The sequence below is a fragment of the Oncorhynchus mykiss genome, chromosome 3 (genome assembly GCF_013265735.2).
Source record: "Oncorhynchus mykiss isolate Arlee chromosome 3, USDA_OmykA_1.1, whole genome shotgun sequence".
NCBI classification, from domain to species: domain Eukaryota; kingdom Metazoa; phylum Chordata; class Actinopteri; order Salmoniformes; family Salmonidae; genus Oncorhynchus; species Oncorhynchus mykiss.
The window spans coordinates 62622919-62648515 of record NC_048567.1 but is presented as its reverse complement, the minus strand read 5'-3'; the positions used below and the strand labels follow the sequence as shown (position 1 = coordinate 62648515).

Sequence of the window (25597 nt, the reverse complement as noted above, 5' to 3'; positions counted from 1 at the left end):
TTGTGTGTAGATTGATGAGGGGGGAAAAAACGATTTAATAAATTTTAGAATAAGGCTGTAATGTACCAAAATGTGGAAAAAGTCAAGGGGTCTGAATACTTTCCGAAGGCACTGTATATGAGAAACATATAAATGGTAAAATACTGATACTTTATTTAACAAAATGGAGCAGAAAGTTCATACAGTACATACAGCAAAGAATCCTTCCATCTGTTAAGGCAGAAACTGAAAATATTTGGAAAAAAAATAATATTTTAATCTAGCCTATGGGAGTATTTCAAATAAGAATCATTGTTTTTCAGATCCACTATTTCAGCTTTCAGTATATGATTTCATATTCGTTTTATTTTATGGTTCAAAAAGCTCACAAATGCAGGATTTGTGTCGGGACGGATTTTAATCGCAACGTTTTAGACTTCAGTATGATTGAATTTGGGTCTCAGGTCAACTGATCAGTTTTGTCTCTGGGAGACATGGTGGAAGTAGGTAGGGTCAGGATCAGGGTTAGAAGACAGGGTTAGAGGTAAGGGGTCAATAAGTGTAAGGACTGAAATAAGAGTTCATAGACAGGTTGAGGGTCCAAGTTAGGATGTAGGTCAAAGTTAGGATGAGGATAGGGTTAGAGGTCAGGGTCAAAGGTTACAGGTCAGGGGTAAGGACAAAAGTATGGGTCCATGGCTGAGAGATGGGGCCAAAAATAGACCCAGTTCCATGTCCCAGTACAAGTTTCAGATCAGGGAAGAGGTTGGGCATAGATGTGGTCAGGGTTAGTGTTTAGGGTCAGGGTTTACATCTTGATAGATGTGGTCAGGGTTAGTCAAGCGTCAAGTTACATCTTGTTCTGGGGACCTATACATTTATAATCAACTCAAATTAAAACCTACGGTCGTTAAATAACATTGAATGCAATAAAACAGTAAAAGCTTTAAATCTTACCATCTTTTCTCCATTATGTTTACAAGTTATTTACATATTTGAACAGACTGCTGGTTGGTAGATCTTCGGACTGTTGAACTTGTTATTGTTGAACCATTCAGAGGAATTTGTCCCAGGTGCTACGAATACAGTCTGTCTCTGTCCCTGTCCATCTGTTGTTCTCTGTCTGTCTGTGTGTCTGTCTGTCTGTCCTTCAGACTACATCCCTGGCCTGGCTGAGCACAGAACTACAGCGAACATTGATCCTCTGAAGGATTTCATTGCAATTGAAATATTCTACATTCACATTTCACAGGTTCTTCAAGTTGTTCCCAGAGGGTTCAGTCAGTAGTCTGATCTGGACATCACAGCAGCCCCGCTCTAGGGCAAGTCACATGGCAACTTCAGCCATTTCGGACGCAGCTTTTAGAAGCAATGTTTCCATGATGTATTGACCAAATTGGCAGCCATATTGGATGTTCTCATTTATAATGTTCTTTTTACTGATGCACATTACTTAATCTCCCAGAGTTCATCACTTCCGCTCCCTCATTGTTCTATTCATGCAACACGGCAGACTGGATCGTTCCGCCATCTTAGGTGCTGGAGAAACTATCCTGCTTCGTTCTGCCCCATCTCTGTCTGTGGTTATACACGTGTGGTAGAATGTGTGTGTGTGCTGGGGTGTGTGTGCGTGTGTGTATGGGGCAGGTGAGTGTTACTGTAAGGACTATAGCCCTGCATGGGCTGTACCCCCACAACAGATCCAGGGGTCATGGGGGTGGCAGGGTGAGAGCCAGGGGTCATGGGCAGGGACCTGGGGGTCATCAGGGGCACGTCGTCAGGGGAGCGTCTCAGGGTCAGGGTGTAGTCAGGTGGACAGGTCAGTCGCAGGGTGTCCAGAGTGTTGTAGATGTCCTGTGTGTCCAGCGTGTCCAGAGCCTCCAGTGTGTGGTGTATGTTGTGTGTGTCGTGTATCTCCAGCGTGTTGTGTTGGTGCAGAGCCTCAGCCTCCAGCTGCTTCAGAAGTCCCTCCCCCTGCAGTTGGTGTGTGATGTCAGCGTTCATGATGTCACGGCGTGGAGGTGGGCGTGGCAGCCTCCGGTGTTCCATCTTGCGTTTGTCCTTCTTGTAGAGCAGAGCTGCAAAGGCCAGGATGTTGAGGAAAAGGAGTGAGGCTCCCACTGCGATGGTAACACTCAGCTCAGTGGAGTAGTCCTCCATGACGGGGTGGGGGACCTGCAGCTCCTCCCCCTGCAGTGCTGGAGCCTGGGGCGTGGCAGGGGGGTTGGGGTTGGGGTGGCGCGTGCTACCCAAGCCCAGGCCTTTAGACAGCCGCTTGGTGTAGGAGTGGGGGGTGGTGTCCTGGGGAGGGCTGTGGGTTGCAGAGGACACATACTGCAGCAACTCGTTGATGTTGTGGAGGTGGGGCACCAGCTGTAGCCAGAAAGCTGTCTTGGCGGCTCTGGAGTCAGAATCATCATCCATACAAAGAAAAAAGACATTTAACAAGGAATCGGATAATATACACAATAACGTAAGATAACATCATACATTATAAATTATAGTTATTATACATTAAACAGTCAGAAGGGGAAAGTGGCAAGTGCTGCTAGCATGAAGTGCTAACACTGCAAAGTGGTTCATTATACATAATTTAACAAGATATGGAAGCAGCAAGATATATATTGCTCTTGGAAAGGTAGGCAAAGGAATATCTACCTGTAGTGGTCTGTGATAATCTGATCTACCTGTACTGGTCTCTGACTATGTGATCTACCTGTAGTGGCCTGTGATAATCTGATCTACATGTAGTGGCCTGTAGTAGTCTGTGATTATTTGATCTACCTGTGGTGGTCTGTGATAATCTGATCTACCTGTACTGGTCTCTGACTATGTGATCTACCTGTAGTGGCCTGTGATAATCTGATCTACATGTAGTGGCCTGTAGTAGTCTGTGATTATTTGATCTACCTGTAGTGGTCTGTGATAATCTGATCTACCTGTAGTGGCCTGTGATAATCTGATCTACCTGTAATGGCCTGTGATAATCTGATCTACCTGTAGTGGCCTGTAGTAGTCTGTGAATATTTGATCTACCTGTAGTGGTCTGTGATAATCTGATCTACCTGTACTGGTCTCTGACTATGTGATCTACCTGTAGTGGCCTGTGATAATCTGATCTACCTGTAGTGGCCTGTAGTAGTCTGTGATTATTTGATCTACCTGTAGTGGTCTGTGATAATCTGATCTACCTGTAGTGGCCTGTGATAATCTGAACTACCTGTAGTGGCCTGTGATAATCTGATCTACATGTAGTGGCCTGTAATAGTCTGTGAATATTTGATCTACCTGTAGTGGTCTGTGATAATCTGATCTACCTGTAGTGGCCTGTGATAATCTGATCTACCTGTAGTGGCCTGTAGTAGTCTGTGAATATTTGATCTACCTGTAGTGGTCTGTGATAATCTGATCTACCTGTAGTGTTCTGTAGTGGACTCTGATTATCTGATCTACCTGTAGTGGTCTGTGATAATCTGATCTACCTGTAGTGGTCTGTGATTATCTGATCTACCTGTACTGGTCTCTGACTATGTGATCTACCTGTAGTGGTCTGTGATTATCTGATCTACCTGTAGTGGTCTGTGATGATCTGATCTACCTGTACTGGTCTCTGACTATGTGATCTACCTGTAGTGGCCTGTGATAATCTGAACTACCTGTAGTGACCTGTAGTAGTCTGTGATTATTTGATCTACCTGTAGTGGTCTGTGATAATCTGATCTACCTGTAGTGGCCTGTGATAATCTGATCTACCTGTAGTGGCCTGTGATAATCTGATCTACCTGTAGTGGCCTGTAGTAGTCTGTGAATATTTGATCTACCTGTAGTGGTCTGTGATAATCTGATCTACCTGTAGTGTTCTGTAGTGGACTGTGATTATCTGATCTACCTGTAGTGGTCTGTGATTATCTGATCTACCTGTAGTGGTCTGTGATAATCTGATCTACCTGTAGTGTTCTGTGATTATCTGATCTACCTGTAGTGGACTGTGATTATCTGATCTACCTGTAGTGGTCTGTGATTATCTGATCTACCTGTAGTGGTCTGTGATAATCTGATCTACCTGTAGTGTTCTGTAGTGGACTGTGATTATCTGATCTACCTGTAGTGGTCTCTGACGCGTGGCTTCAGGCCGATGTGCAGGTACAGCTGTTCCTTGGGGGTGTACTTGGCCCAGGCCACCTCCTCAAAACGGTTGGGTTTGGTGTGGATGAACTTGGTGTCCTGGGGCACCGGCTGGTTAGGATCTCTGAGACACAGCACCAACACAATCAGAAAATGTGATCTTAAAAGTGAACTGTTGTTACTTTACCATTCATTAGAGGAAAGTAAGATGTTTCTTAGCAAAGGAGTTAGACAAGAGATTTTTCTCACCCTGTCTTGGCGAAGTTGGTCCAGTATGTCATGACCACGGCGCTGAGCATCACATCGTTCTTAGAAAAGTTACAGTTGAAGAGGTCCGTGGGGCCGATCAGCGGCAGACCGAACACATACGGCACCTCATCTCCATGAGCGGAGTCAGCCCAGGCGGGCGACGCGTCACTCTGACAGTGGTGGTAGAAGGAGTAGAAATATGTTGGCGATCCGTACTGGGCATGGAGGTCTGCTGTGGCCACCGCCGGCGCCACCCACTGGTGATCAGTGAAAAGCGCAACTAGCGTCTTCCGCCGTGTTTCAGGGTTCTCCCGGTCGGCCCAGTCTGTGTACATGAACTTGATGCTCTCTCTCAGCGTGTCCTGCCGCAAGGATAAAAACAAGGTAAAAAAAGACCTTGTCAATAAAGCACATGAGAGCATAGACAGATTACAGCATGCAGAGTGTAGTTCTACTTTTTGCTGAACTTATTATTTGCCCTCCAGCACCGTAGAAACACTGGATGGGCATATATATTTTCCTACAGCCTACCTTCCCCTCCGGGTAGCCGTAGAGACTGTCCACGAAGTCCGACACGGCAAAGTCAAAATCGTCGCTGGAGACACCATCCTCACTGTCCACCATCCCGTCAACAAACTGAAGCCCCTCCCCCTGGTTCACACCCAGCATGATGTCATAGTTGAGGAACTCTCCCTATGTGTGATGAACAGGGTTGACAATAACAACATTATGCATCCTTAACCCTGACTCAGAACCAAATCTTGCTAAATCTAATAAACCATATTTTATTATGAACTTTTATTTAATCAGGGGAGCCCAATTATATTATTATTCTTTTTTTACTCCATATACAAACTTATACGAACATCAACTTACAGACAACTTACAAAATGAGTACATTTCAACTGCCCGGACCAGCATGCTCACACCCCCATCCCTAGTGCCTGCATTATTGTTTGCTAATTGGCCTGCAATTGTATCGATTTGTTTTTCTCAGTTGCCAATGCTATTTATATATTTTAAAAATAAATCATTGGATTTTTCCATTGTGTTAATGATGGCGGATTGATTTATTTCCAAGTTTTTACAATAGTTTTTTTCAAGTGATGAGAAGATTATTGTCCAGTCCATTGGTATCTAACTACACCCCAATATGCCATGTCTTGAAATATGCAGACGGATTAAAAGTAAGTTACATTGAAATACTTCTGACAGCTAACTTTATAGCTCCGCCCACAACTTCCGGACTTTATAGCATTCCCAAAAAGCATGGATTATTGAGTCATTATTAGTTTTACACGTAAGACATGAATTTTGAATCTTGTATAAAAAAAATATATACAGTAGTTTATACCTCCATCTTTATAAGTCTTGGTTGCAATAGTTTATATATTTTTCTAAGAGACTGTCAGTTGGATATGCCCTCTGCAAGGTATTGTATGTTCCCTATCATTTGAGCATCGGTTTCCGTAACTTTTAAGTTGCAAATATTTAAAACTACTGACCACTGGTCAGTCCAAAATTACTTTTTAATTCTGTCATGGAAATACATTTATTTTCTGTTACCAAGTCATTTAGGGTTTCTATGCCTTTAGTTTTCCATGTGGACCAATTCATCTGTGAATTCTGAAAAGCTATCCAAGGATTGTTCCATAAGGTTGTGTTTTTAGGGAATGATATTTTTTCTTGTAGAATATGTTTCATTTTCTTCAATACTCTTATAGTGTTCTTAACTATGAAGTTGATTCTGGAGATGAGCATCTGCATTTTCAATATGTACCATTGTTCCTCTTTAGTGCATTTTATCATATGTTGCAAGTAAAAGCCTTGGGTAGTGAGTTGATACAATTCCATGTCTGGAAGGTTAAAACCACCCTCAGACTTAGGAAGATGTTCAACTTTTTTTAAAATTCTATACATTTTATTTTCCCATATAAAGTCTGTTATGACCAAGTATACTTTTTTAAAGAATGTCTTCGGTAGGGTACTTGGTATTAAATCCAAAATCATTGGCAGCCATGCCATTCTAAAGAGGTTTATCCTACCTGTAAGATTTATGGGAAGATATTTCCATTTAATTAGACCTGCTTTCATATAGTTGAGTAATGGAATAAAGTTATTTGTTGTTATTTATTAAGCATCCTTAGTATTTCATATTTTTTGTGGTCCACTTAAAGGACTCCTGTAGATCGTGACTTATTCTTTTACTTTTTCCTAATGCCATTATTTCATTTTTTCCACATATATTTTTGATCCTGAGATTTGAGTATTCATAAAATATTTTTAGCAAAAGGGGGCATTGAGTTTTCAATATTGGTCAGGTATATCAGGAGATCATCTGCAAATAAGTTGTTTTTTTTATTCATGCTTACCAATACTGATACCTGTTACATTTGGGTCCTGTCTAATTATTTCTGCAAGTAGTTAAATAGCCAGTGCAAACAGGAGTGGGGAGAGGGGACATCCCTGTCTTGTGCACCTTTCTAAAGCAATTTCAGCAGATAATTTATTATTTGTGTATATTTTGGCTTTGGGACATTCATGCAATATTTTTACAAATGTATTATTTCAGCTGGAAAGTAGAAAGCTTCCAAAGTTGTGAATAGAAAATACCATTCAAGATGGTTGAAAGCCTTCTCGGCATCAACAGACATTATTGATAAATGTAAATCTTGTTTTTTGGGGTATTGTATTGAACTGAAACATGTTATTATATTTGTTTGTGTATATTTTCAATAAACCCTGTTTAATTAATATATACTGTATCAGGTCTGTTAAGATTTTTGCCATTCTATTGCTTATAAGCTTTGTTATTATTTTATTGTCACAATTTATTAAACTTAAGGGTCTATAATCAGCAGGGGACTCCAGGTTTTCCTGGTTTTAATATAACTGAAATAACCGTTCGATACATGAAACTAGGAAGTATTGAATTGAGTGACACGTGCTTTGTCATTTGTGTTGGGCTATTTTGTCACAAAATGTTGAAAAACAGATATACCAGGTTTGGTGGAGACCAACCCTGTGAACGTGTTTGGTATCTCATGTTTTTAAAACTAAGTTAGGTAAGTCAAGAGCTTGTATAGTAGAGCTTTGAACACAAAAAGGGACTCATGAAGTGATATACGGAACTTTAATGAGAACCAGCCAACCTTTTAATACAGGATGCAGTGATACGTATTAAAACTATCACCTGTGATAAAGCGAAGGGTACTATGGTAGACGGCATCCAAAGGGTTAAGAGTAGTGCCTGCTGTATTCCAATAAATGGTCACCTTAGTCAAGCTCTGGCAGGAAAGTTGACTATACAATCTGCCTCTTGTTGATCAGCATGATCTAGTTCTATAAAAGAAACCTACTTTAAATGTCAGCTTCTTAACTAGCTCATCCATATGTTTTTTACAGACATATTGTCAGTCCAAAAGCCCAGATATTTATAGGTGGGAACCTGCTCAATGACCCAAGCCCAGCTCAGTTAATCCCTACCATTGTGTCGCTGAGTCATCATAATGCTTTAGAAAATGTACATTATATCAGGGGCATTGGTAGACACAATGTAAGTAACCTAATATATGTCCCTCTAACTGCCCTGAATGCCTCTGCTGAACCTACAGCTATTGTATGCAGCAATCATGTGTCTATGAACCAGATTTATGCTGTTAGCAATGAGGTGGTGTGCCCTAGTGTGCAGCTCACCCTGAACTAACATAAATACCATGAGAATATCTACTTCTGCTAAGCTTCCCAATAAAGCTATGAAAAGAAGCAAGCCTACCAGAAAAGTGCTCAAAATAGCCCACGTTAACATATGTAGCTTTACATTTTGGGTGTAGGGGACAGTATTTTTGTTTTTGGCAAAAAAACGTACCCATTTGAAACTGCCTATTTCTCAGCCGCAGAAACTAGAATATGCATATAATTGTCAGATTAGGATAGAAAACACTCTAAAGTTTCCAAAACTGTCAAAAGATTGTCTGTGAGTATAACAGAACTGATATTGCAGGCGAAAACCTGAGGAAAATCAGGAAGTGCCTCTTATTTTGAAACCTCTCTGTTCCTATGCATGCCTATCCTCCATTTAAAGGGATATCAACCAGATTCCTTTTTCTATGGCTTCCCTAAGGTGTCAGACTTTAGACATAGTTTCAGGCTTTTATTTTGAAAAATGAGCGAGAAAGATCACATTGCGTAAGTGGATAGGTGGGGGCTCTCAGAGTGAGTTTTGCGTAACAGAGTAAAGTGGCCATTGTTTCTCCCGGTCCTATTGAAAAACCTACACTCACGGTTGATATATTATCGAATATATATTTTAAAAACAACCTAAGGATTGATTATAAAAAACGTTTGACATGTTTCTGTGGACATTATGGATATTATTTGGAATTTTCGTCTGCGTTGTCCTGACCGCTCTTTCTGTGGATTTCTGAACATAACGCGACAAACAGGTATTTGGATATAAAAATATTTTTTATGGAACAAAAGGAACATTTGTTGTGTAACTGGGAGTCTTGTGAGTGAAAACATCCGAAGATCAAAGATAAACGATTAATTTGATTGCTTTTCTGATTCGTGACCTAGCTACTTAATGCTTAGTGTACATAATGTTTTGTTGTGCTATCGATAAACTTACACAAACGCTTGGATTGCTTTCGCTGTAAAGCATAATTTCTAAATCTGAGACGAAAGGTGGATTAACAAAAGGCTAAGCTGTGTTTTGCAATATTGCACTTGGGATTTCATGAATATGAATATTTTTTTGTAATATTATTTGACTGTGGCGCTATGCTATTCAGCGGTTGCTGATGACAATTATCCCGCTTAAGGGATAGGTAGCGTCAAGAAGTTAAGAAACAAGGTTCATGAAATTAATAACTTGTAGTAACAGATTACATTCATTTTCTGACTATCTTTGAAACTCACTTAGACAATACCTTTATTGATACAGTGGTAGCAATACATTTACAGAAAATACAGAAATGCCAGTGGTGGAGGTGTTGCTGTTTATATTCAGAACCACATTCCTGTAAAGATTAGAGAGGATCTCATGTTAAATACTGTTGAAGTAATATGGCTACAGGTTCATCTGCCTCACCTAAAGCCCATTCTTGTGGGAAGCTACTATAGACCATAGAGTGTTAACAGTCAGTAGCTGGATAGCATGTGTGAAATGCTTGATAATGTATACAATATCTGTCACGTCCTGACCGTAGTTCCATTTTTATGTCTCTATTTTAGTTTGGTCAGGGCGTGAATTGGGGTGGGCATTCTATGTTTTCTGTGTCTTCACCATACAGAACTGTTTCCATTTTCATTTCTTTCCTTCACTTTGTTATTTTGCATTTTCTCGTGTTCTGATATAATAAATTATCATGGACACTTACAACGCTGCATTTAGGTCCGATCCTTCCTACTTATCATCAGACGAAGAAGAAGAAGTTCGTTACAATATCAACAGAGAGGTATATTTTCTAGGTGATTAAAAAATGTCTTTCATCAAGCTGCCCACTCAAGAAAAACCTTCAAACTGTAACCAGTGCCTGCAACCTGCTTCAGGTTATCAGTCAACCTAACAGAGTAGTTACAAACAGCACAGGAATGACATTTACAATATGTATTGATCACATCTTTACTGATGCTGCAGAAATATGCTTGAAAGCAGTATCTGGATCCATCGGATGTAGTGATCACAATATAGTGGCCATATCTAGGAAACCCAAAGTTCCTAAGGCTGGGCCTAATATAGTGTATAAGATGTCATACAATAAGTTTTGTAGTGATTCCTATGTTGTTGATGTAAATAATATTTGTTGGTCCGTGGTATGTAATTAGGAGCAAACAGACACTGCACTTGAAATTGAAATGAAATTGCTTATCCCAGTTACTAATAAGCATGCACCCATTAAGAAAATGACTGTAAAAATGGTTAACTCCCCGTGGATTGACGAGGAATAGAAAAATTGTATGGTTGAGATGTATGAGGCAAAAGGGATGGCAAATAAGTCTGGCTGCATAACTGATTGGCAAATGTACTGCAAATTGAGAAATCATGTGACTAAACTGAATAAAAAGAAGAAGAAACTACACTATGAAAGATAAATGACAAAGAACAATAGTAAAACGCTTTGGAGCACCTTCAATGAAATGTTGGGAAAGCAAACTCAGCTCCATCATCTATCATTCATTGAATCAGATGGCTCATTCATTACAAAACCGACTGATATTGCCAACTATTTAAAAACAAATAATTGGCAAGATTAGCAAACTTAGGCATGACATGCCAGCAACAAATGAAAGGGTGATATTGCCACTCCTATTTACCATATCTTCAATTCAAGCCTACTAGAATGTGTGTGCCCTCAGGCCTGGAGGGAAGCAAAATTAATTCTGCTACCTAAGAATAGTAAAGCCCCCTTTCATGGTTCAAATAGCCAACCAATCAGACTGTTACCAACCCTTAGTAAAGTTGTAGAAAAAATTGTGTTTGACCAGATACAATGCTATTTTACAGTAAACAAATTGACAACAGACTTTCAGCATGCTTATAGGGAAGGTTATTCAACAAGCACAGCACTTACACAAATGACTGATGATTGGCTCAGAGAAATTGATGATAAAAAGATGCTGTTTGTTTGACTGTTAGTCGGCTTTTGACATTATCAATCAGTCTGCTACTGGAAAAACTTTGTGTTTTGGCTTTACACCCCCTGCTATTTTGTGGATAAAGATTTATCTGTCTAACAGAACACAGAGGGTGTTCTTTAATGGAAGCTTTTCCAACATAATAAAGGTAGAATCAGGAATTCCCCAGGGCAACTGTCTAGGCCCCTTACTTTTTTCAGTCTTTACTAACGACATTGAGTAAAGCCGGTATGTCTATGTATGCGGATGACTCAACACTATACACGTCAGCTACTACAGCAACTGAAATGACTGTAACACTTAACAAAGAGCTTTCAGAATGGGTGACAAGGAATAAGTTAGTCCTAAATATTTCAAAAACTAAAAGCATTGTATTTGGGAGAAATCATTCACTAAACCCTACACCTAACTAAATCTTGACATGCCACCAGAGGTCTCTTCAAGTCCAGAATAGACTACTGGAGGTGCACAGTACTACATAGATCCATGACTATATGAAACTCTATTCCACATCAGGCAATTGATTAAAGCAGTAGAATCAGATTTTTAAAAACTGATAAAAACACACCTTATAGAACAACTTGGACTGTGAAGCAACACAAACATAGGCATATGAAATCAAATCTACTTAGATCAGCTGATATCTCAAAGTGCTGTACAGAAACCCAGCCTAAAACCCAAAACAGCAAGCAATGCAGGTGTAGAAGCACGGTGGCTAGGAAAAACTCCCTAGAAAGGCCAAAACCTAGGAAGAAACCTAGAGAGGAACCAGGCTATGAGGGGTGGCCAGTCCTCTTCTGGCTGTGCCGGGTGGAGATTATAACAGAACATGGCCAAGATGTTCAAATGTTCATAAATGACCAGCATGGTCAAATAGACATAGACCTATGCATACACACATATGATAACATACACACATGTACACATGTACTTTGTGTTGTAGATGTGTGGTAGTGGAGTAGGGGCCTGAGGGCCCACATTAGTGTGTTGTGAATTCTGTAATGAATGTATTGTAATGTTATTAAAATTGTAAAACTGCCTTCATTTTGCCAGACCCCAGGAAGAGTAGCTGCTGCCTAGGCTTTAAATCGACCCCTGTAGGACACCTTTAGTAATATCGAGGAAACTTGACTTAACACCATCAGAATGCACACATTGTGTCCTATCTGACAGATAGTTCCTAAACCACTTGCAAGACGTCTGGTCAAGGCCCATTTCAGACAACCTTTGAATGAGTAAGGGATGGTCGACAGTATCAAAAGCCTTGGATAGGTCTATAAATATGGCAGCACAGTGATTCCTATGATCCAAGCAATTTAATATAAAATTTAAGACAAGCGCAGCTGCTGAAAGGGTGCTATGTCCAGGTCTAACATTTTAAGAATAACTTGTAATACATGTCTAATATATATAAGCCATAGAGTGTTCTATATTTTCTCACCTGCTCCATGAGTATCTGGGGGTCATCAGGGATGACATCACCGTCGATGACAGGTCCGAAGGCGGTGTGGTATTTAGCTGGAGTGATATTCTGTTCCACCAGCTCCTGGTAGGTCTTCCCCTGCAGACAGACGATGAGCTCTGATGAGTCCTCCAGGCTGCAGCCCACCTTGTCCCCCAGCAGCCTTGCATACTTCCCTGGCTGGTAGTTGACCGCCCAGCTGGACAGGGCTGTCCCACTCTGGATGATCGCCTTCTGGAACAGATCTGATACACAGCATGCTGACAGAGGTTAGAGGTCAGAGGTTATGGGTCAAGAATTGGAGGTGACTCTTTGAGAAGTGTGACCAGGCTAACAGTTAGAAGTTAAAGGTCTAGGGTAAGGGTTCATAGGTTGGGTTCAGGGGTTACTTACCCTCAGAGTAGTGGGACAGAGTTAGTAGGCTGACACAGGAGGCTCCAGCCCCAGAGCCAAACACAGTGACTCTGTCTGGGTCTCCGCTGAATGCAGCAATGTTCTCCTTCACCCAACGCAGAGCCTGGATCTGGTCCAACAGACCATAGTTGCCTTTAGCTGCCTGGTCACCCGTACTGAGGAAACCTGAGGGAATAACACATATAAAATACACAACAATATAGAAGGAAAGTCTAGTAGATATTAGAGTAAAAAAATATATATAACACAACAGAAATACAGTGCATTCGGACAGTATTCAGACCCCTTGACTTTTTCCACATTTTGTTACGTTACAGACTTATTTTTAAATTGATTGAATTGTAGTTTTTCCTCATCAATCTACACACAACACCCCATAACGACAAAGCAAAAACCGTTTAGTTTTTTTTAGCAAATATCACATTTACAAGTATTTAAGTATTCAGACCCTTTACTCAGTACTTTGTTGAAGCACCTTTGTCAGTGATTCCAGCCTCAAGTCTTCTTGGGTATGATGCTACAAACTTGGCAGACCTGTATTTGGGGAGTTTCTCCCATTCTTCTCTGCAGATCCTCTCAAGCTCTGTCAGGCTGGATGGGGAGCATCGCTGCACAGCTATTTTCAGGTCTCTCCAGAGCAGAGGTCGACCAATTAATCGGAGTGGCCGATTAATTAGGGGGGATTTCAAGTTTTCATAACAATCGGTAATCGTCATTTTTGGACACCGATCATGGCCGATTACATTGCACTCCACGAGGAGACTGTGTGGCAGGCTGACTACCTGTTACACGAGTGCAGCAAGGAGCCAAGGTAAGTTGCTAGCTAGCATTAAACTTATCTTATAAAAAACAATCAATCTTAACATAATCACAGATTAACTACGCATGGTTGATGATATTACTAGTTTGTCATGCGTTGCATATAATCGATGCGGTGCCCGTTAATTTATCATCGAATCACAGCCTACTTTGCCAAACGGGTGATGATTTAACAAGCTCATTTGCGAAAAAAGTACTGTCGTTGCACCAATGTACCTAACCATAAACATCAATGCCTTTATTAAAATCAATACATAAGTATATATTTTTAAACCTGCATATTTAGTTAATATTGCCTGCTAACATTAATTTATTTTAACTAGGGAAATTGTCACTTCTCTTGCATTCTGTGCAAGCAGAGTCAGGGTATATGCAGCAGTTTGGGCCGCCTGGCTCGTTGCGAACTGTGTGAAGACCATATCTTCCTAACAAATACAGTGATTAATTTGCCAGAATTGTACATAATTATGACATAACATTGAAGGTTTTGCAATGTAACAGCAATATTTAGACTTAGGGATGCCACCCGTTAGATAAAATACAGAACGGTTCCGTATTTCACTGAAAGAATAAACGTTTTGTTTTCAAAATGATAGTTTACAGATTTGACCAAATTAATGACCTAAGGCTCGTATTTCTGTGTGTTATTATATTATAATTAAGTCTATGATTTGATAGAGCAGTCTGACCAAGCGTTGGTAGGCAGCAGCAGGCTCGTAAGCATTCATTCAAACAGCACTTTCCTGCATTTGCCAGCAGCTCTTTGCTGTGCTTCAAGCATTGCGCTGTTTATGACTTCAAGCCTATCAACTCCCGAGATTAGGCTGGCAATACTAAAGTGCCTATAAGAACATCCAATAGTCAAAGGTATATGAAATACAAAGGGTAGAGAGAGAAATAGTCCTAGAATTCCTATAATAACTATAACAGAAAACGTCTTACCTGGAAATATTGAAGACTCATGTTAAAAGGAACCACCAGCTTTTATATGTTCTCATGTTCTGAGCAAGGAACTAAAACGTTAGCTTTTTTACATGGCAAATATTGCACTTTTACTGTCTTCCCCAACACTTTGTTTTTGCATTATTTAAACCAAATTGAACATGTTTCATTATTTATTTGAGACTAAATTGATTTTATTGATGTATTATATTAAGTTAAAATAAAAGTGTTCCTTCAGTATTGTTGTAATTGTCATTATTACAAATATATATATATATATACATATATTTAAAAAAATATATAAATCGGCCGATTAATTCAGCTTTTTTTGGTCCTCCAATAATTGGTATCGGTATCAGCGTTGAAAAATCATAATTCGTCGACCTCTACTCCAGAGATGTTAGATCAGGTTCAAGTCCGGGCTCTGGCTGGACCACTCAAGGACATTCAGAGACGTGTCCCCAAGCCACTCCTGTGTTGTCTTGGCTATGTGATTAGGGTCATTCTCCTCCAGTTGGAAGGTGAACCTTCGCACCAGTCCGGGGTCCTGAGCGCTCTGGAGCAGGTTTTCATCAAGGATCGCTCTGTGCTTTGCTCCGTTCATCTTTCCCTCAATCCTGACTAGTCTCACAGTCCTTGCTACTGAAAAACATCCCCACAGCATGATGCTGTCACCACTATGCTTCACCGTAGGGATGGTATTGGCCAGGTGATGAGCGGTGCCAGGTTTCCTCCAGATATGACACTTGGTATTCAGGCCAAAAAGTTCAACCTTGTTTTCATCAGACCAGAGAATCCTGTTTCACGTGGTCTGAGATTCCTTTCGGTGCTACTTGGCAAACTCCATGCAGGCTGTCATGTGCCTTTTACAGAGGAGTGGCTTCTTTCTGGCCACTCTACCATAAAGGCCTGATTGTGGAGTGCTACAGAGATGGTTGTCCTTCTGGAAGGTTCTCCCATCTCCACAGAGGAACTCTGGAGCGCTGTCAGAGTGACCATCAGGTTCTTGATCACCTCCCTGACGAAGGCCTTTCTCCCCCGATTGGCCAGGCGGATAACTCTAGAAAGAGTCTTGGTGGTTTCATACTTCTTCCACTTAATATGATGGAGGCCACTGTGTTCTTGGGGACCTTCAATGCTGCAGACATTTTTGGTAACCTTTCCCAGATCTGTGCCTTGACACAATTCTGTCTCCGAGCTCTACGGACAATTCCTTCAACCTCATGGCTTGGTATTTGCTCTGACATGCACTGTCAACTGCGGGACCTGATATAGACAGGTGTATGCCTTTCCAAATCATGTCCAATCAATTGAATTTACCACAGGTGGACTCCAATCAAGTTGTAGAAAAATCTCAAGGATGATCAATGGAAACAGGATCCACCTGAGCTCAATTTCGAGTCTCATAGCAAAGGGTCTGAATATTCATGTAAATAAGGTATTTCTGTTTGGTTGTTTTTATAAATGTACATACATTTCTAAAAACCTGTTTTCGATTTGCCATTATGGGGTATTATGTGTAGATTGATGAGGGAAACATTTTATTTAAACCAATTTAGAATAAAGCTGTAATGTAACAAAATGTTGAAAAAGTGAAGGGGTCCCAATACACTGTATCGAATGCACTGTATTGTATTTAAAAAATACTTTTCATCAAAGACATGAACAGCAGGATGTAAATATGGACTTGGAACTAAAGGCCGATCTCCACTTGAAACTAGATTTGATTCCTTACAATTATGAGACTAGTATTCTCACTGGGGATTGGTTAATACGGCAGATATTTATAAATCTCTCATTAGTGATTTTAATAAATCAATAATAACAAGTATTACAGTATGCCGTTATAACCTAAACCTAATCCAGTAAGTGGCTAAAGTTGCGCACTAACCCTTATACTGTAGAACAAATTAATTGTCTAAACACAGATTGACAGACATGTTTTACAGTGTAGCCAAACCCTGAGGACCCTGGGTAATGTGGTGACATGACTCAGTGACTGATGATGTCATGTGACCGTTGCTCACCACCCTCAGTCAGACCTGGGGTAGACCTGGGACAGCAGAACATCCATGTGTCACTGAACACATGCACACGCAAAATGAGTGTGTCACTAATTCACACGCCACACTAGGGACATGAGTGTGTCACTAACAGGATGAGCTGGAGTGTGTGTGTGTTACTGAGGGCTGAGCCACAAGATACATGTGACATTCAATGATTATAAATCCGATCACTTAGCCCTCTTGTTTTCCTCCTCCCCTCCCACTCTTTTCCTCTTAACTCTTTCTGGACTACGTCTTTCTCTAGATCACCTCCTCTTCTCCCCTCTTGTTTTCCTCCTCCCCTCTCACTCTTTTCCTCTTAACCCTTTCCGCACTACCTCTTTCTCTAGATCACCTCCTCTCCTCCTCTCTTGTTTTCCTCCTCCCCTCCCACTCTTTTCCTCTTAACCCTTTCCGCACTACCTCTTTCTCTAGATCACCTCCTCTTCTCCCCTCTTGTTTTCCTCCTCCCCTCCCACTCTTTTCCTCTTAACCCTTTCCGCACTACCTCTTTCTCTAGATCACCTCCTCTCCTCCTCTCTTGTTTTCCTCCTCCCCTCCCACTCTTTTCCTCTTAACCCTTTCTGCACTACCTCTTTCTCTAGATCACCTCCTCTCCTCCTCTCTTGTTTTCCTCCTCCCCTCCCACTCTTTTCCTCTTAACCCTTTCCGCACTACCTCTTTCTCTAGATCACCTCCTCTCCTCCTCTCTTGTTTTCCTCCTCCCCTCCCACTCTTTTCCTCTTAACCCTTTCTGCACTACCTCTTTCTCTAGATCACCTCCTCTCCTCCTCTCTTATCCTCTCTCTTATTCCCTCCCCTTCCTTGCCTCGCACCCTGCTTCTCTTATCTCAATTAAATTTAATTCAAAGCGCTTTATTGGTAGTGGAAACATATATTTACATTGCTAAAGCAAATTAAATAGATTTTTTATAAGTGAAATAAATGATAAAAAACAAACAGTAAACATTACATTAACAAACATTTCAAAGGAATAGACATTTCAAATGTTATGTACAGTGTTGTAACGATGCGCAAATAGTTAAAGAACAAAAGGGAAAATAAATCAACATAAATATGGGTTGTAGTTTATTATAGTTGTTCTTCACTGGTTGCCCTTTTCTTGTGGCAACAGGTCACAAATCTTGCTGCTGTGATGGCACACTGTGGTATTTCACCCAATAGATATGAGAGGGTTTTTTTTTATCAAAATTTGATTTGTTTTCAAATTCTTTGTGGTTCTGTGTAATCTGAGGGAAATATGTGTCTCTAATATGGTCATACATTTGGCAGGAGGTTAGGAAGTGCAGCTCAGTTTCCACCTCATTGTGTGGGCAGTGTGCACATAGTCTGTCTTCTCTTAAGAGCCAGGTCTGCCTACGGCGACCTCAGTCAATAGCAAGGCTATGCTCACTGAATATTTACATAGTCAAAACCTTCCTTCATTTTGGGTCAGTCACAGTGGTCAGGTATTCTGCCACTTTGTACTCTTTATTTAGGGTCAAATAGCATTCTAGTTTGCTCTGTTTCTTGGTTAATTCTTTCCAATGTGTCTAGTCTCTCTCTCTCCTCCTTCTCTCAAGCTTAATTTAACCCTACCTACAGTGAGCCATAAACACGAAGCTGATGGCTCCCCTCTAACCAGGCATACACACAGATGAATCTGGCTGTCTACAGGCTGCTAGCTACTCAGTGGCAACACAGACCGGTGACATTTCAACCAGTGAGAGAGTAAGCCAGAAAGGTGATTAGGCGGAATCTCACGATGATGATGGTAAAGATGACGACGACGCTGATGAAGAAGTTGACTAACCCAGTACTCCCAGCCTGTAGTTGATTGTGATGACAATGACGTTTCCATAGCTAGCGAGGACACTGCCGTCCATCATGTTGCCGCTCCCTTCAGAATAAGAACCTCCATGGACATACACCATCACTGGCCGCAGACCGCCCTCATCATGGATGTCTGGAATCACACACACACACAAGCCAGATTTTCAGAACGTTCAACAGCTCTTGCAGTATGCAAAGAAACATATGTGGGTGCATGTATAAATACAGTGGGGCAAAAAAGTATTTAGTCAGCCACCAATTGTGCAAGTTCTCCCACTTAAAAAGATGAGAGAGGCCTGTCATTTTTATCATAGGTACACTTCAACTATGACAGACAAAATTAGGAAAAAAAATCCAGAAAATCACATTGTAGGATTTTTTATTAATTTATTTGCAAATTATGGTGGAAAATAAGTATTTGGTCAATAACAAAAGTTTATCTCAATACTTTGTTATATACCCTTTGTTTGCAATGACAGAGGTCAAACGTTTTCTGTAAGTCTTCACAAGGGTTTCACACACTGTTTCTGGTATTTTGGCCCATTCCTCCATGCAGATCTCCTCTAGAGCAGTGATGTTTTGGGGCTGTTGCTGGGCAACACGGACTTTCAACTCCCTCCAAAGATTTTCTATAGGGTTGAGATCTGGAGACTGGTTAGGCCACTCCAGGACCTTGAAATGCTTCTTACGAAGCGACTGCTTCGCTGCCCGGGCGGTGTGTTTGGGATCATTGTCATGCTGAAAGACCCAGCCACGTTTCATCTTCAATGCCCTTGCTGATGGAAGGAGGTTTTCACTCAAAATCTCACAATACATGGCCCCATTCATTCTTTCCTTTACACGGATCAGTCGTCCTGGTCCCTTTGCATTGCAGAAAAACAGCCCCAAAGCATGATGTTTCCACCCTCATGCTTCACAGTAGGTATGGTGTTCTTTGGATGCAACTCAGCATTCTTTGTCCTCCAAACACGACGAGTTGAGTTTTTACTAAAAAGTTATATTTTGGTTTCATCTGACCATATGACATTCTACCAATCTTCTTCTGGATCATCCAAATGCTCTCTAGCAAACTTCAGGCGGGCCTGGACATGTACTAGCTTAAGCAGGGGGACACGTCTGGCACTGCAGGACTTGAGTCCCTGGCGGCGTAGTGTGTTACTGATGGTAGGCTTTGTTACTTTGGTCCCAGCTCTCTGCAGGTCATTCACTAGGTCCCCCCGTGTGGTTCTAGGATTTTTGCTCACCGTTCTTGTGATCATTTTGACCCCACGGGGTGAGATCTTGCGTGGAGCCCCAGATCGAGGGAGATTATCAGTGGTCTTGTATGTCTTCCATTTCCTAATAATTGCTCCCACAGTTGATTTCTTCAAACCAAGCTGCTTACCTATTGCAGATTCAGTCTTCCCAGCCTGGTGCAGGTATACAATTTTGTTTCTGGTGTCTTGGTCATAGTGGAGTTTGGAGTGTGACTGTTTGAGGTTGTGGACAGGTGTCTTTTATAGTGATAGCAAGTTCAAAAAGGTGCCATTAATACAGGTAACGAGTGGAGGACAGAGGAGCCTCTTAAAGAAGAAGTTACAGGTCTGTGAGAGCCAGAAATCTTGCTGGTTTGTAGGTGTCCAAATACTTATTTTCCACCATAATTTGCAAATAAATTCCTAACTAATAATAATAAAATCCTACAATGTGATTTTCCTGATTTTTTTTCTAATTTTGTCTGTCATAGTTGAAGTGTACCTATGATGAAAATTACAGGCCTCTCTCATCTTTTTAAGTAGGAGAACTTGCACAATTGGTGGCTGACTAAATACTTTTTAACCCACTGTATGTAGAGATGGATGCATCCTCCCGCTAACCCCTCTTTACGCTACTTCTACTCTCTGTTCATCATATATGCATAGTCACTTTAACCATATCTACATGTACATACTACCTCAATCAGCCTGACTAACCGGTGTCTGTATGTAGCCTTGCTACTGTATATAGCCTCGCTACTGTTTTTCACTGTCTTTTTACTGTTGTTTTTATTTCTTTACTTACCTATTGTTCACCTAATACATTTTTGCACTGTTGGTTAGAGTCTGTAAGTAAGCATTTAACTGTAAGGTTAAATGTTGTATTCGGCGCACGTCACAAATAAACTTTGATTTGATTGTGTGTGTGTGTACTGTATATACTACATACCTTCCTCAGTAGGGACGTATATATTGAGGTGGAGGCAGTCTTCACTCTGCTGTGACAGGTATGTGCTGGCTATGTCCAGATTGGCAGAGTACCAGAGAGGTAACATCTCTGTCAGCAGGCTGTGTTCCTCTACAGGCTGGGGACAGACGGGGGAAAACTGGGTGGCGTTCCTCACCCCTGGCCAGGACAGTGGGGGCTCGGGGGGCTGGAAGCGTCTCTCCCCGGTGGGGGGGCGGGCGTAGGGGACCCCCAGGTACTGGACCACAGGGCCCAGCAGGTCAGAAGGCAGGGGGGTCAACTGACCCCTCAGTCTGCCCTGGGACGTGGTGATGACTGACTGGCTAGCAGCAGGGGGGAGGGACAGGACAAGGGAGAGGAGAGGGGGGAGGATGCCCCTCAGTCTGGACAGGGACAGGAACATGGAGAGGACACACAGTAGATAGGAGGGCAGAGAGGGGATAGGGGTGGGGGGAGACGGGGGAGACATGTGGGAGTGTCGGCGTTCGGTTTAGATCAGGACTCCGTCTGAGAGTTTAACACACACTCACACAGCCCTGCTCAGTTTTTTGTGTGTATTTGTCTCAGAATATGTCTCTCTCCTCCCTGGGTCAGCCAGTCACCTCCCGGTTCTCTTCGTACAGTCACACTGTTCTGCCTGGAGGGAGGGAGATCGACAGAGACAGACAGAGAGAAAAAGCAGAGACAGAGCTTGAATTATATATACATACTGCATGTAGAATGGTTCTCCTCCAAGCGTGCGGGCTGAACTGGGAAAATTCCCTCTTCCACTGCCAGTTGAAAAAAAGCATGCAAGTTTTGACACAGCCTAGTCTGAAAGAGTACAATGCCACAAATAAAGGCGGACTTTGTATAGACATGAAGACCCCATTAAAACAACATGACTGGCCAGAGAGAACAGGCTGCAACCTCTCAGGGTGCAGAGTGGTAGAAACTGAGAGACATGTTCTCCTCTCATGCTCCAACTAAAGAGAAACTGAGAGCAATCTTGGTATAATTTTACATAGCAGCCAGTGGCGACCTGTCATTTTGAGCCCCACTTGTTTTTTTGTTGCCTGTTTTGCATGTTATTTTGGCAAACAATGTAAAAAAAAAAAATGTAATGAGTTAATAAAGCCACGTACAAACATGCAAGTGCTTCAGCCTAGCTCAGTGCTTTCTGTGGTGTAGGGGCAGCTAGTGGAAAATACAGAGCATAGGGGTTGGTCATCTTCTCTAGTTGTGCCATGATTGGCTCAGTGTTCTGTCACTCATGGGGACACTACATCACCTCAAAATCTACAGGGAGAGCTAGACTTTTCAAGCCCTAACGGGTGCTGTCATAGACTTACATTTGAAGTGCACATCCAAGAATCCTCAAGGTCATTGGCCACAGATAAAATGACGTCAAATCACATTATATCTACTGTAGCTGTGATTGAACTGATCATGTCAACATAATACTTTCAAAATCTTAGCTTCCAAGCTAGACAAGCAGTCATCATCATGACAAAATTTGCCCACAAGAAGGACTGCTGCACCACATTCCTGTTCAAGTGAGCACAGCACAACAGTGATTCCAAAAATGTATTAAATAATAAGTAATGTAATTTGCTAGGGAGATATGTATACTGTAGCTAAGAAAGTAATACTACGTGTATGTTGTGTAGTAAGCTGTTAGTAACCCATGTGCCTCACCCTAATAATTTGGCACCTATCCCCCTCAGAACTTAGCCTACTGTTCTGACTTAGTGGTGCACATGTAGCCTATAGCCTGTTTTAGAGAAACGTCATCATTGAATTTTGAAATAGCTTTCATTGTCTGCTTATATGCCCCCTTTATTTATCCTAGGTTCTGACTTGATGTACAGGGAGAATACGTTAAGAACGGCCCATGATCTGAATTCTGTCGCTATATATTTCAAAAGTGCTGAACAAATAGTTGTATTGACTACGTCCATCTTAGCTCATTCATTAAATGTCTTAATCGAAATTACGATTACCTCTCGTTCCTTTATGCCATAGTTTGTACATCTCAATTGTCAGAAGAAATCACATTTGTTTAAGCAAGTCAACCATATCAGCTATGTTTTTTAAAAAGGAGGTAAATGAGGCTGAATTAACTGTTTCGCTGCCAGACAAGGCTCCGCTGATAGCCAGGTGTAGCGGTGGTAAGGATTCACTCCATGGTGCTGAAAAGAAAGCTCTGCTGTTGGGACAGCTTTATGTAGGCCCTAACAGTTTGTGGGCTCTGTTTGTCACCATTATAGTGCAATTAATGTATTGTTTAGTGTAATGTTGTGTAGTGGCTTTGCTGGCATGCATCTAAAAAAATGTGTGGAGTTAGCCCCACCATGACTTAGACGCTTAAATCACCTACAGCACAGGATAAAATGGTAATAGCATTGCAATATCATGGTAACAAGTTATAGTTAGTTACTCACCATTAGGGCATTATTTTGCCCAGTTACCACTTAACTTCAGTGTAATGATCTATATTATTATTTCAGTGGAATAATAATTTGTGCCTTCATTCAAAATCGACATGGCAACAGTCTTGGCGCTGGCAGCACAGTATGTGCTAGTTGTTGCAATTGTCATTCATGTAATTTCCTTATTGTAATTTTTGTTAAATATCGGTCTTTGGTTTCTAAATCTCAGAAACCCCCTGCCCTTTTGGGGAAATTAGTATGAATGTTTAAAACGTCCGCACAAGTTGTTGTTGTTGCTATAGCATTGATCTTGTATTGGTCGTTCCCATTCGTGCCAACAAAGGTAATTTGATTTGAATCGATTTTAGAGAAAGAGATGGAGAGAGCGCGCGCGAGAGAGAGAAATTAATATGTAACATTTAAATGTTATCTCTTGGCTGTGACTGGTACTGCAGCTGCATCATCAGGTATCATATATCTGGACCTGTATCAGCGGCATATGGCTGGATATTTTAATCAGAGCCCATTCCTCTCCATTCGCTGCAGTGACACCCCCCAGGTGCTACAGGGGCCATGACACCGGTTGTGTTGCTTAAATCATGACGTTTAGACTCAGGACATGTCTAAAGACAATCAACCTTTTATCCATCTGAAATCCAGCTATTTATCTATTATATACAGCCAATAGTGAAATACATTCTATAGCGGGGTTTTAGTCACAAAAATGTGACTGTGAAGCGCAACATCAGATGAATAGTAATGAGCGTACTGTAGCATACAGGACCCCAGGACCCCCCCCCCCCCCCCCACACACACACACACACACACACAGTAGAACATGGTGATAAATGAGACTCACCGACACACGTCATTGCTCCATTGGTCTGTTCACGCAGCTGCTGCAGTAAAAATGTCAGCTGACAGAGCGTTTCATCCCTCACTGCGAAGAAAACAGAAAAGAAGATGGGGAGAGAGGACAGGAGAGCGGTGAGAGAAATCCTGGGACCGTGTGTCGATGACTGCAGAGCCTCGTGCACCAGCGACGTGCCTGGGGTAAATTCCACCGTTGCCGTGAGCTCCCGGGAATAGCCTAAGTATTTGTGGTCTGAACCCCGCAACAACTGAATACCGTACAGGACGTGATTATCGTTAACAGAAGAAAAAACTACGACGTTCACATCTTTCTCGCTCTCTTTCTCTCTCTCTCTCTCTCTGTCTCTCTCCAGATGCTATTGGACAGTGTTGAATGGAGCCTGCAGCCAATAGATTCATGCACCCTCATCAGCTGGGACAGACACACACATACACACACACCACAGGACAGGCTATCAGTAATCACAACAACACAGCCCATCTTAACTTCTGAATCCATGTTGGGATAACTGTGTCTCAGACAAGATGGAACATAAATGGAATGGGATATCTTCTAAACACTAGGCTTTGCCAAAACCACACATTGTATCATTGCAGCACCAACGGTAAAATACATACAATCACACACACACAACTTTGTGACAAACAACCTTCAATGAAACTAAGTCACAAGATGACATCACATTAGTGTGTTTTTCTGTCTCCAATAACTACCCTATGTCTGTATTCTTTCCTGGGGCCATTCCGGTGGACAGTGTGTGTGTATGAGTGAGAGAGACATGACATGACTCACCCAGTCACCTCAATCCCTAACCCTTAATGTCAGCTCAGTGATTCATGTCCCCTCCCATGACGCTACCCTAACTCTAACCCTAACCCACGATGCCACACAACAAAGATGATTCTCCCTACATAGACGATCTGGTTCTATAAACAAATTATACACTGCACAAATCTGACTTTGTGGCCCCCAAGAGCTAGAACGCTGGTAGGAGCAGTAGGCCTCTGTATGGATGGGATCCTGAAGACGTAGAGGTGTAAATGGTAACAGCTATACTAGAAATACTGTTGTGTGTGTGTGTGTGTCGTTCTTTCAGTGTGTTTGGGAACATTCACCATGTCAGACAGATTTTGTTTCCTCCACACGTTCTCTCCATCCTCTCAGATCCCTGTGTGCCCGCCATCCTCTCTTCACCTTCTCAGCAAACATAGAAAAACATTAACCAAAAACAGGGTGTGCAAACATAAGCCCAAAACAGTACAGTGCATGAGGGTACTTTTATAAACACACAAATCCCTAAAAGGGGTGCCTAGGAGGACAGAGTGTAGTCCTTGTCATTCAGTAGCCTGATATGTCTTCCAATATCAAGCCTGCCTCAGGTGTCTGCTATGAGGCAATGTGAGGACTGGCTCCCTGATGTGGACTTTTAGGAACGCTCATCTCATCTGCAGGTGTCACACACACACACACACAGGCTGTATCACAACCGGCCGTGATTGAGAGTCCCATAGCACGGCGTACATTTGGCCCAGAGTTGTCCGGGTTAGGGCTTGGCCGGGGTAGGCAGTAATTGTAAATAAGAATTTGTTCTTAACCAACTTGC

At 41.7% G+C, this 25597-nt stretch overlaps 1 protein-coding gene across 2 annotated transcripts; it reads right to left on the bottom strand.

The window, feature by feature from the left end:
• Positions 1 to 25597, bottom strand: LOC110520352 (neuroligin-4, X-linked-like). 2 transcript variants are annotated; one of them, XM_036974879.1, is made up of 10 exons: positions 25110 to 25597; positions 23980 to 24060; positions 20692 to 21346; positions 18488 to 18640; positions 12848 to 13033; positions 12434 to 12714; positions 4885 to 5046; positions 4354 to 4715; positions 4082 to 4228; positions 1 to 2380 (listed from the first exon to the last, which is right to left on the bottom strand). In XM_036974879.1, exons 3-10 carry the CDS (start codon positions 21176 to 21178, stop codon positions 1564 to 1566), a joined length of 2595 nt encoding a protein of 864 aa, XP_036830774.1. In that variant the 5' UTR covers positions 21179 to 21346; positions 23980 to 24060; positions 25110 to 25597; the 3' UTR covers positions 1 to 1563. The 2 variants fall into 2 exon arrangements, with proteins under 2 accessions (XP_036830774.1, XP_036830775.1); XM_036974880.1 differs by lacking the exon at positions 25110 to 25597 and having other exon boundaries at positions 1564 to 2380; positions 12434 to 12699; positions 23980 to 25100.